Below are 12,982 nucleotides of genomic sequence, written 5' to 3'. Positions count from 1 at the left end.
GAAACGAGTGGGACTGGAGTCAGACTGTGAGGGAGGGGAGCGGAACAGGAGTTGATGTCACTTCCTGGATGCTGGAGTGGAGAGGGGGAGGCAGACAGAGAATTGAACAGTTCTTGTGGATGGGAAAACAAAAGCCAGCAGGTATGGCCCAGGGTATGGTCTGAAGGCACATGAGGCCACCACCTTGCTGAAGCTAAGCAGGTCAGTGTCTGGCTAGCACGTGGATGGGAGACCCCCTGAGACCACATATATGCCGCCTTGAGTTCCTTGATGAAAGGAAGATGGGATATAAATGCAAGAAAATAAAAATGAAAATATTCATTAGGACATAAGAAGAGCCCTGCTGGACCTCACCAAAAGCCTATCTAGTCCAGCGTCCTGTTCTCACAGTGGCCAGTCAGATACCTACGGGAGTGCAATAGCACTCTCCCCACCTACAGTTCCCAAGTTCCTCTGGTATTCAGAGGCATTTTAACTCCAAAGATATTGCACTACGTACAGAATACATATATTGCACTTTGTGCTCACTGCATGCATACAACATGTGTGCATATAACTGTAATTGTTCATAAAAATATGTCTGTACAATTAAGTACAGTGGTGGGATTTGGGGTACACTCGTGTCAAACTGAGATCAAGGAGTAAGATGGGAATTTGGAAAAACCCTCCATGCAGATTATTCCAAAGTCAAAAAAAATTTAATGTTCCATCTCTACCTATGTGACATGATCACCAGTTTCTTTGCCATAGGCAAAGTTTGGGTTGTTAAATCCTAAAATACTGTTGTACCCGCAAAACCTTCTATCTGTAAGTGTCTACACATCAGCCCAAGATTCATCTTACCTGAAACAGAACCTATACACTGAGCCATTTGGTGAAATGTCTCCATACTGAAGATGGTTGATACCTTTTAAAATCATATTGAGTAGTCTTCACTTAATCTTTTGTTGGGATGAACCATTTCCATAAAATTTGCTGCCATGTTTCTTGGTTTCCCGTGTGCTGTGTTGCAAAGTTGTTACAGAATGTATTCTAGGTTCCCCCCCCCTCCGGTCTCCTTTTGTGTCAGAGTCCAGTAACTGCATCCAAGACTGTGATTTGTGATTTTTTATATTAGCCTGTATAGCTATTACAGACTGCGGCTGGGATACATAGACGCTGAGAGTATTTATTGTGCCTAATTGGCTGTTATGAAAGGGCTGTTCAGCAACAACAAAAATCTGAAAGTTCAGGAGAGAGAGAGAGGGAGAGAGATTCTGGAGGCAGCAAAAGTTGGAAATAAGAAACCAATTGTTGTTAAAAGATTTCTCTAAGATTGTTCAAGGGCTTGAAAAAGAATAAAAGGTTCATGACTATTGCTTACATATAGCAATATTGTCGCCAAAGTACTGAGAGAGAGGTAATAAAAAATTATAGCTTTCAGCTCTACCACAGCTGGTTAAGATGGTTGCAATTTAAGCTTTGTACTGGTCATTGTAAAAACTGGTATAGCACAGTGGGGAGGAGAGTCTGGCTGGGAGTCCAGAGTCTGTGAGTTCAAATCCCCGCTTGTGTCTCCTGGGCATCAAGGGCCAGCTAAAGATCACCCCCACAGTGAGTGGCTCAGGGGTTACGTGCCCTGCCCCCTGTGCAGCCGTGGGCAAGCTGCATAGTCCCAAGGAGCCCAGTTGCCCCCCAGCTGGCAGTTGAGGACAAGAAAGGGGCTGGCTTGTGCAGCTATGGCAAGCTGAGCAGGCCCTAGCCAGCTGGGGAGGACTAGCCTCAGAGGGAGGCAATGGTAAACCCCCTCTGAATACCGCTTACAATAAAAACCCTATTCATAGGGCAGTCATAAGTCGGGGTCGACTTAAAGGCAGTCCATTTCCATTTTCTGGTCATTCTGGAGGTGATACTTTACATGGCGAAACAGTGCCAGAAGAAAAGCACTCTCATGTGAACTGAATGTCATTTGTCACCAAAGGTCCCAGGTTCAACCCTAGCATCTCCAGATAGGACTGGGAATGCCCCTGGCCAGAGAGCTGCTGTCAGTCAGTTTAGACAAGGGGGTGGGGAACTTTTTTCAGCCTGAGGGTTATGTTCCCTCATAGGCAGCCTTCCAGGGAGTAGCATGCCAGTGGTGGTCATGGCCAGAGGCAAAAAGTAGGTGGAGCAACATATGCCATTCTTGCCTTTCTACAGTAGGCTACACTCAAGCCATGCAAAATCCATAGGTTTCTACAGAAACATACCTCTCCATCCAGGAAAGAGACATTATCACAGTTGGAGAACACATTCTAACCAGGCAAAAGCTCTGGAGCCTACCACTTTACAGAGGAAGTGGTCTGTGAGGGGTGTGGCCTGGGAGGATGTGGGGCCTGGAGAGTCCCAAGGGCCAGATAAGGAGGCCAAGAGGGCCACATTTGGCCCCTGGGCCCGAGGTTCCAGTCCCCTGGTGTAGACCACACTGGGCTAGATTAACCAGTGGTCTGACAGAGGTATAAGGCAATCTATGTTTCTTAGGTATGCAATTGGCAGAGCCATCTCATTATGGCAGTTGCACATCTTTGGATCTTCAACTGATAAGTGCAATTATGAGGAGTTCACATAGACCGGTGCACAAAGTCCAGTTCAGGGGGTCTCAAGCTGTGGTCCACAGATCACCAGTGGTCCATGAGCTTCAGGTGGTCTGCGGCAGGTCTGTAAAAGATAGTTACAAATCATATAGCATCTAGCACAGCCCATTGCAATTGCTACAACAGGCAAAAAATCAGTGAGTGATCTGCCAAGACCCTCAGCAATTTTCAAGGGGTCTTTGGGGGAAAAAATATGGGAACCATCAGTCCAGATGTAACTCATCCCCAACCAAAGCAAAACTATGACTCACATTCTCCCATTATCACATTATCACCGTTGCCTCTTCTGTCCCCCTGTCTTTTACTTCCTTCCCTTGGCTCTCCATTCTTTTTGCTCCCTCTGTGGCCTCCTCCCACAGTTCAAACAAATAAAACAAAACTGAGAAATCCATAATCAGATCTCCCAACATCTTATTCCTATTTTAAAAGGAGCCACATGGGAAAATAGGTTTTGGACTGTGGCACTGGGTGTGGAGAGGTAAATTGTCCTTGCATAGAATCATAGAGTCATAGAATAGTAGAGTTGGAAGGGGCCTATAAGGCCATCAAGTCCAACCCCCTGTTCAATGCAGGGATCTAAATTAAAGCATACGTGGCAGCTGGCTGTCCAGCTGCCTCTTGAAGGCCTCCAGTGTTGGAGAGCCCACCACCTCCTTAGGAAATTGATTCCATTGTTGTACCACTCTAACAGTTAAGAAGTTTTTCCTGATGTTCAGCCAAAGTTTAGCTTCCTGTAACTTGAGCCCATTATTCCATGTCCTGCACTCTGGGATAATCAAGAAGAGAATCTGGCCCTTCTCTATGTGACAACCTTTCAAGTACTTGAGGAGTGCTATCACATCTCGTTTCAGTCTTCTCTTCTCCAGGCTAAACATGTCCAGTTCTTGCAGTCTCTCTTCATAGGGCTTTGTTTCCAGTCCCCTGATCATCCTTGTTGCCTTCCTCTGAACCTGTCATAGTTTGTCTGTATCCTTCTTAAAGTGCGGTGTCTAGAGCTGGACACGGTACTCAAGATGATGCCTAACCAGTGCTGAAAAGAGGGGAGCTGGAATTCACACAATTTGGTAACTATATTTCTGTTAATGCAGCCTAAAATAGCATTTGCCCTTTTTTCAGCCACATCACATTGTTGGCTTATATTCAGCTTGTGATCCACAACAATCCCAAAATCCTTCTCACATGTAGTATTGTTGAGCCAAGTATCCCCCATCTTATAACTGAACATAAGAAGCTATCTTCAGTCAGACCATTGATCCATCTCAGTATTTTCCACACTGGCTGGCAGTGGCTTTCCTGTATTTCAAGAAGTATTCTCTCCCAGCCCCATTTTGCATATTTTAAAAGAGAATGAGCTCCTTTTATAGGAAGTCTGTTTTTCAATGGCTGCACATCACTACATCTGTTGTATTCCTCCACTACATTTAAAATTGGTCCAGGGAGCCCTTAATCTGGCATGGATGTCAGTTGAAATTCCTACATGCAACAGCTGCTCTAATCCTTTAGCAGATGATAAATGTTTGTGTTGCCACACACACACACACACAAAGATGGAAGAAGCATCTGAAAATACTGGAGATCAGGCTTAAGCTCTCTTCTGTGGGGTCCAATTTACACTGATACAGGTTGATTGATTGATATTCTGCATCAATAAAATGGAATAACTGATTTGTCCACCAGATTTTTGCCTGGCAGTGGTTCATTTTACACAGTAATGTTTCATTTTTATTGACAGTTACTATGCAGTAGTACTGTGCAGTAGACTGGGTAAAATTTGTTAGTTGACATACAGTGGCAATTAGTATCTGACAATATTTGATTGTAGACTGTCAGTTTATCACTTTTTACAATTAGAGCCAGCCAAAATCAAAATAAGCAAGAGATGTCAGCATGCCTAAATTACCTGAATTTTAACTTGAAACGCCACATCCAAAATTTGCATTTTAAATTCAAAATTTCACATTAAAATTTGAAATGTGGACATTCAAACTGGCAATTTTTCAAAATAAACATGTACTGAGTTTGAGACAATCCTGCTGGCCGATGCCCTCTTTTGATGCAGGCTGGCAGTTTACCACACATCTTCTAGGCAACTCTCAGAAGCTTGAGAATGGGGGGGAATAACACACCAGTCCACATTAACACACTGGGGTGAGAGCACATAGGAAAAGTCTATAACATTTTTTCTATTATTTGGGAGCAGAACCAGTTGAAATTTGGAGGCAAGATACCCCTTCTGTGTGCATGAATCCTTTCAAATTTCAAGATACTTGCAGTGGTTTTCCTGTGACAGAACCTGTTACAGTTTTACATTGGGTGAATAAGGAATTACTTACTCTCCCCTAATTTTTTTCTGGGGAATTGTTATAAAACTTGCCAAACTACAGACAAATAGGTCTAGGGGCTTTTGTGCTGGGCATCTTTAAATTTGTTTTGGGAGGTAAAAGTAAAAGGGAATCTCTTTCTGGGTAAACAATTCCCTTGACCCATCCATCACAATGGGGCTGACTTTCCATCCTCTTCCACTCTGGTGTATGTTTTCCTTCTGGCATCATCCCATGCAGGTGCTATGGCAAGCGTAGAGTTATTACTTTTGCTTTCAGCAGTTGCTTGTCTGCAGCATTTTTTTTTTTACTTCTTAATCACTGAGGTGCCATGAAGTGCTTCAGGGTCCCTGCTTCAACTTGTGCTGCCTCACAGAGATTTCACTTCACTTCTGGCAAGGCAAAAATCTATCTGAGGCACCCTGCTTTGCCTTAGGATTTGGAATTCTTCCAAATCTGATGCACACCCCTTGTCTGTTGTTTCTTTCTTTCTTTCTTTTTTGCACCAGCTATTATATCCGGTGTTTGCACAATGAAACTGCCAGTGCATGGAATGTATATAGCCTTTCTCATTGACTTCACTGAGGCGAATTTGAAATAGCAGGTCCATGGACTGCGGCGTTAATTAATCATCCATGTGGTTATATTAAAAATTATAGGCTAATTTTCTGCCCAAAAAGGGCACTCAAAGCTGTGCATAAGATTACAACTCCTGTGTTTTTATTTAAGTATATTTCTTTAGTAAAAAAATGATTTTGTGTAGCTGATGTTCGAAAAGCGAGGTCTATTTTTTGTGAATTGTATTTATTTTAGATCCACATATTCAAAGATTCTTTCTCTCTCCTTCTCTCCTCTCTCTCATTTTTTTAGGAAAAGAAGAATATATTGCAACATTCAAAGGATCAGAGTATTTCTGCTATGACTTGTCCCAGAACCCTATCCAGAGCAGCAGTGATGAAATAACTCTGTCCTTTAAAACTCTTCAGAGGAATGGACTGATGCTTCACACTGGAAAATCAGCTGATTATGTCAACCTTGCCCTGAAAAACGGAGCTGTCTCCTTGGTTATTAATTTGGGCTCAGGGGCCTTTGAAGCGCTAGTGGAACCTGTGAATGGGAAATTTAATGACAATGCCTGGCATGATGTCAAAGTAACCAGGAATCTGCGTCAGGTAACAGTACAATGGATACAGCAATAACTGACTTTGCTTTTGCCACAGCTAAGTGTTTGATGATCTTGCAGTTAGTACAACATGCCATTGAGTGTTTAGCCGGCCTCTGAAATGTAGATTTCAATGTGTTATCAAGAGATGGATCATTTCTACCACATATGAGCAGAGGCACTCCTAGAAAGGAATTGTGGGCCAGGGTTCCTTTGAACTTTAGAACTGCAGCCAAATAAATAAGGGATGATGAAAAGAGAAAGAATACTGTTACAACAGGAGACCGATGATGTATACATCCACTCCAGTTCTTAGGGAATTATTTCATGTTTGTAGTTATCTAAAGGGCATTAATTTCTGTTGCCCAGAAAAAAAGATTCTTTAAAAAAAATCTCCTGTGATCCATGCATTTTAATTCAATTAATTCAAAATAGAGATGTCCATGTAGGAAATAAATTAGAATGGATTACAGAATAAATAATGAACAATTTCTAATACCTACGACTGCCTTCAAGTCGATTCCAACTTATGGCAACCCATAGGGTTTTCATGGTAAGCAGTATTCATAGGTGGTTTACCATTGCCTTCCTCTGAGGCTGAGAGGCAGTGACTAGCCCAAGGTCACCCACTGAGCTTCATGGCTGTGTGGGGATTCGAACCCTGCTCTCCCAGGTCATAGTCCAACACTCTAACCACTACACCACACTGGCTCTTTATTATCTACCTAACAGATATAAATATTCAGGTTTCATCACCTCACTGACACAGCTGTGGGTTGGGTTCAGATGAACAAACATCCAATCTCAACTAATTATTAGGTGTATAAGTTCTGTAGTGCACCAGACAGTACATTGACACAACAGGACTTCTATTTCCTTTCCTCCCCCTCCCAATGTGCCCCCCAAAATCTGCTGTGGAGGATCCTCTGGAGATGGTGTTGGAGGGGACAGGAAAAGAGGCATTCTGTTGCACACATGAAAGTGTGTTGCACCAATAGTGTTGCACCACTGGATACAACTCACACTATATATTTATCTAGCTATATCTCCCTGCAAACCTGCAGAGATGTAATCAGCAAACCACTCATTCTCTGCAGTTCTTGATGCTCATTCCATTATCCAGATAATCCCCACACATCTTGGGGAACATCTGCAGTCATGCCATTTGTTATCTTCTCATTGTAATGTATTCATCCTGATGCACCAGTTGTTCATGGGTGCAGAAGCTTTGGCCTTTACAAAGAATTTCTCCAACCATATGAAGTTCACACTCATTGCAGTGGTGGAACTCAATTTGCAAACACGAAGTATGACTATTCCACTGAAATGTGGAGGGGGTGATGGTGTTATACAGATGGATTTATACACATATTTCACATGTAGATGATAATTACATATAAATAGTATTTAAAATGCATATCAAAAGTTTATGGCCGAAGGCTGTAGCTGTGCATGTACATTATTGATACAAAAAGTTATTGTACACCAGTTAACAATTTTATAATATTAAGCAGTTTAAGAAATTTTTTAAACATTATGCTTTTAAATATATTAAATAACTAGTGAAATCAATGCACAAGTGATAGCAGGACTGTACCTTAAACTGTTTGTTCTAAAACGATATTTCACAATTGCAGCTTGATTTGCAGATTAAAAAATTGTGGTGACCCTTTCGTTGTTTTATCCACCTTCAAAGCAACCAGCTGGATGCTTTGCTATTATTTTACTGAAGGGAAACTTCAGATTAGATATAATCAGTTGCTAAAGGACATCTAGTGAATCTGTGGCTGAGATGGGAATATAGACATGCCTGGTAAGGGCCAATACCATACTGTATTTCATTTGATTATCCATTGGGATAATAGTATAGGACAGATACTATGGTATTGGGTTTGGCTGTGGAGCGTATTGATATCTCTTGGCCATGTTTCTTCTTGGGTGCCCTTGGGCAAATTGCTGCTTTTGAGCCTAACGTAGGCCTCCCTTTACATATATAGTGTGGTCACTACCCCTTCTATAGTGTTCAAATTCTGTGTAAAGGCTTTTGCTTTCATGTCAACTGGAAAATGCTTGTGTGATATGCTAAAATAATATGCTGTCAGAAGGATCATGTTTTTATAACATGGAATATCATGAAGGAGGCAGCATTGATACCACTAGGTGTGGGGCATGTACACTGGAGCTTAATTAGGCTGACTTCTAGCATTACAATGAAGCAGTGAGATGGGAAGTGCAATGTAGTAGAGAGGAAGTGCAATGAGTACTTCCTTTTATTGCCCTACTGCTGTAAGCTATGGAAATATGCATGCAAGTTCAAAACAATGTATGACTACTGCAAAATCCTTTTCAGGCATTAAATTAGAAGTTTGATAGGAGAAGCCACAACTCATTCAGGCTTTCTCTCTCCTGATTTGCTTGAAATGATCAAAACCAACTTTACTTCTCAGAGTTGTTCTGAGATTAAGAACTATAAAGCCATTCACATATTGCATAAATACAATAGTAGGAATGACCTGGTTTGCACCACCACATTAAACCGTGGTTAGCTGTGGTTTAATGAAAATGAGCACTGTGTGAGCAATGTGTTGGTGCAAGCTGCTCAAAAGTCCCCACTTCAGTCCTCCCCTGCTCCTGCTCCTGCTCCTGCTCTTGCCATGCCAGTGAGGAAACAAAGCAGAGACTGGCTTCATGTTATGTAAGAACCAGTGCTCACAGTTAGTTTATCTCCAAACAAACCACAAATGGAAGCCAAGGTTTCCAGCTTACCACTCATGGCTTGCGATAGGGAAAACAACCCATGAGTGTTTCCTCCCCAGTACCATGAATGCAAGAGTGGTGGAGGTGCAAACTGGTGACTTTTGAGCAGCATGCATTGCCATAGTTTATTTAAAATTATGGTTTAATGTGATATGTGAACCAGGCCAGTAAATGACAATATATTGCCAGCATAGTTTCTTATGTGACACAAAACCTGGCATAAGAAGGGCAGGTGGTCCACTTTCTAGATTTGCCTTTGCTCATCCAAAACTGTTCAAAGAAACCAACCTATAAAATCCATGGGATGGGAGCTAGAGGTACCTGTTAGACATGTCCTAGCAGGTGCATGGCCAGAGAGTCAGCTGCAGAAACCCATTCTACTCATTGTTATATGTGTCAGGATATTTGCTTTGTTTCATTGCAGTAAACTGTGATCCTAAAGTCCATCAATATGACCGAAAGAAGTTTTGGAGTTGAAAAGAAGTCCTTGTGTGCCGAGTCAAAAAAAAATTGAGTACTAGGGGATTCCTACCAATTTGCTGTGATATGAGCTTGGGGAGGATTGGGGGGTCAGGAGAAGCAGTGGTCAGCTGATGAGCTTTAGGCGTTCCACCCCCTAAGAGTCATTTTGAATGTCTGTCAGAAACACTCAGTTGGAGGAAGACAAAAGGAATGTGGTCACTATGTCTGTTTCTGTCCAGTGGAGAGCTGAAATAAGTTCTACAGTATATCTCTATCACTCTCTATATAACTATATTTGCAGGAAAATGCAACTGCTGTTACCTCTGTGGAGGCATATCTGTTAGTCTGCTTTTTTTATTTTTCCTTGTAAAATTATTTTGCCCTTTTTCTGTGTTACTAACATGCTTAATAACTAACATGTCATTCATGGAATGTTTCATTCTACTAACCGTTACCTGAACCAAAATAATGTACTAACATTGGTAGTGACCATCATATTTTTTAAGTAAACGATCGTTATTCTGTTCACAAGTTTTTAATTTCCTTTCTCCCCCCTTCTCCACAAAGCACTCAGGCATTGGACACGCTATGGTAAACAAACTACATTGTTCGGTAGATATCATTCTAATTGTTTCTTATTTTGGGTTTGCCGTGTGTTTCCTTTCTTTCTTTTAACTGTAGACATCATTAACAAAAGAGGAACTGCGGTTGGTACCCTTCTGCTTACTTTTTTAACCTCCTCTTCATCTGTTGTTGACCTCCTATTTTCTTTCACTTTATCTGTTCCTGTCCAGTTCTCTCTCTCTCTCTCTCTCTCTTTTTTTGAACTCACACGTAGAGGGGCATCGTTAACATTTTGCATCAAAAGCTGTGGTTAACTAACAAGGGATTAAGCTGGCCTAATGTGCCGCCAGCCTGGCCGGCATCCTAACCATTCATAATGCATGGCATGCGGGCACGGATGAGAATGACGAAGTGACACATCTACACATTGTTACTTCATCAACCAAGCCCTTTGGTTCTCTCCATTCCTTTCTCTCCCTTTCTTCTCCTTCTCTGACACTCGCTTTCCTGCATGCGCACATCAGAGTGTGCTGCTGCCACTTGGTTGTTATTTGCTGGGATTCCCCCCCTCTCTCCCCCCCCCGCTTTGGCATGGAATTTAGGCTCTTGCATGGACAATCGCTGCAGTATATATGGTGCAAACAGTGATGGTGCTGCTGGCAATATTGCTTGTGCCTTTTTTCTGTTATCAAGGTGCACGTTCTTTTTATTAGTCAATGACAGACTTTTACTGAACTTACTAATATGTAACACCAGCTAAACTAACCTAGGGAAGCATTCTACTAACACCATTTTTGTGTCTGCTAATCAACCTTTTGAGTTGCCATTAGGGACTGCTGACACTAGCTCAATAATAAGACAACTCTTTTAACTAGATAGAGCTCCTAGGGATAGAATCCAAGACTAAACCTCAAACAGACATGAAAATGGGCTCCGCCTTAGGTCTCAAAAAAAATAATAAAAAATAAAAATAAAAACCAGGCATATCCCAGGACAGCAGTATGTAGGTCTGAGTATAGCGTGTCCTTTCCCTGTGCTTTGTTATCTAGGTGACAATATCTGTGGACGGAATTCTGACCACGACGGGCTACACACAAGAAGACTACACCATGTTGGGCTCTGACGACTTTTTCTATGTTGGAGGCAGCCCTAGCACAGCAGACTTGCCTGGGTCCCCAGTCAGTAACAACTTTATGGGCTGTCTCAAAGAGGTAAATAATGTCACAACCATAAATACCATCCCATCATGAATTCTAGAGATTGGCGACGGCTGGGGCCTCATAATCTCAACATGCCTTTACATGTCTGAAATCTGAGACCCCACTGCAAAAGACCCTCATATGACCCTGCCTCCCTAACACCACTTCCTCTATCCATCGCTACAAATTTCATGACTGATCTACTGTGTGACTGAATGTCCTGTACATAGGAAGTGCCTGTAAAAATAGACTCTGCTACCTTTACTTTAACAGTGCAATGTAAGTGTAAAGAATCATTGCCATTGTTTTCATACAAATCTATGCTTTGTCAGGATCTCTATGAGATTTTAATATTGCAAAAGGATATGAATGGCATGGAGGATATTCTTGTTGCACAATGTGAGTGGGGCTTCATTTTCCTTGAGGTGGTAAACATGTGTCTGAGCTGTACCACTCAAGACTGGGGGTAGGAGGGCTCAAGGTATTCATTGAACAGCCATTCAAAAAATCTCTGCACATAAGAAATTAGTATGTTGGGGAGAGGTGTTCCTTTGACTCTTCACCTGCAGACTGAAGGGATGTACGCCAGGCACTGCTTTTAACAGTGAGAAGTGGGTGTGAGGGTGCAAAGGATTTTTAGGTCACGTTTTTCCAATGAAAATGAACGTATGAAAGTCTTCATGCATACACCAGATATCTGGATCTATGTTAAATCAACTAATGGGGATGCTTTCCACTGCTGATTGTAGGATCTGGCATCAGACCCACAGAGAAGGCAACAAGGCAGATCAGGAGTAGCAGAACCATAGGTAGCTCCAAGTGAACAATTGGCTCTAACACAGGTTAAGTGGAGACTGAGGCCTTTTAAGCCTGTGCCTCCAAACTATTTGTATTAGACTCCACCCACTGGTGGAGAACTTCAGAATCTTAAAGATCAAGCCGAGGATGGGCACTTTTCCTCCTTTCTACAGCCTGGTCTCTGTGCAAGAGTTGATGGGGATAATATTGCAGGAAACATAGCCAAATCTTTTGAGATGTCTTAGATTAAATGAAAGTGTTTTCTTTAGATGTATGAGAAACAAAATCATGGAAGTGGGCTTTACATCTTTTAAAAAACGTTGTGCATAAAATTCCATTGCCCTATGAAAAAGAGAAAAAAGAATCAAGTGAGTTTTTCAAAGGATAGAATGGGTAAAAGGGTAGGGTTGATTCCAAGAAAGTTGTTCTCTTGAGAAAACCTGCTGCTGCATTGCCAATAAGGCACCACACAGCAAGAGGGAATGTATGTAATAAGTAGAAATGGACAAATCAGTCTATTTTTCTTCTGTGTCACTTGTACCATGTGGTCATTTATAAGCTTATTCCATTCTGTTTCCACGTTGATCTGCATGAAAATTCACATTCAAATGCATATTTTTAAAATGTTTTCTCACAAAATATGCATTTCTAAAAGTTTTTCTCTCTCAAAGTTTACATTTTAAATGGCACTATGTGTCTTATCTTTTGAGCCAATAACTGCCTCAGAGCATTAGTCAGTGGGTAATTAAAAAAAAGTCTGATCCACACATTAGCCTGAGAGGTGCTGATCAAATCAGTTTGTATTGGAATTCACAAAGACGGAATTCCTCAAGTATCCTAATAATAAGTGAAGGAGGGTTTTTTTTGGGGGGGTGCATGCATAGTTTAGAATTTGCAGAATATCAAAGGGTGCAATGAAATAAGGAAACAATCTTAGAATGGCAAGATTAATCCCTCTTCCCACTATTTTTCTGTTTTACAATTACGCTTTTCATTTGAGCACTGTGTGCATCCTTCAGTAAGCCTGGAAAGTGGGGCATTTGGGAAGTGTTGTACCTCAGTGGTGGAATCCATTCTTTGCATGCAAAAGGTTCTAGGTTCAATCCC

The 12,982-nt window shown here is 41.7% G+C and overlaps 1 protein-coding gene across 22 annotated transcripts in view; it reads left to right on the top strand.

Moving 5' to 3' along the window:
• The window catches only part of NRXN1 (neurexin 1), a 1,438,606-nt gene that overhangs the window by 528,489 nt on the left and 897,135 nt on the right, over positions 1 to 12,982 (top strand). For 11 of the 22 annotated variants that reach the window (XM_061625672.1, XM_061625674.1, XM_061625664.1 and 8 more), the window contains 3 exons: positions 5,804 to 6,105; positions 9,882 to 9,926; positions 10,928 to 11,089. In XM_061625672.1, coding sequence (XP_061481656.1) covers positions 5,804 to 6,105; positions 9,882 to 9,926; positions 10,928 to 11,089 — 509 coding nt within the window. The remainder of the gene's footprint in view (positions 1 to 5,803; positions 6,106 to 9,881; positions 9,927 to 10,927; positions 11,090 to 12,982) is intronic. The other 11 variants (XM_061625675.1, XM_061625671.1, XM_061625680.1 and 8 more) reach the window with 3 other exon arrangements.

The sequence above is a fragment of the Rhineura floridana genome, chromosome 4 (assembly GCF_030035675.1).
Source record: "Rhineura floridana isolate rRhiFlo1 chromosome 4, rRhiFlo1.hap2, whole genome shotgun sequence".
Classification (NCBI taxonomy): Eukaryota; Metazoa; Chordata; class Lepidosauria; order Squamata; family Rhineuridae; genus Rhineura; species Rhineura floridana.
The sequence above is the reverse complement of the archived record's forward strand: the minus strand, read 5'-3'. Positions and strand labels throughout refer to the sequence as shown.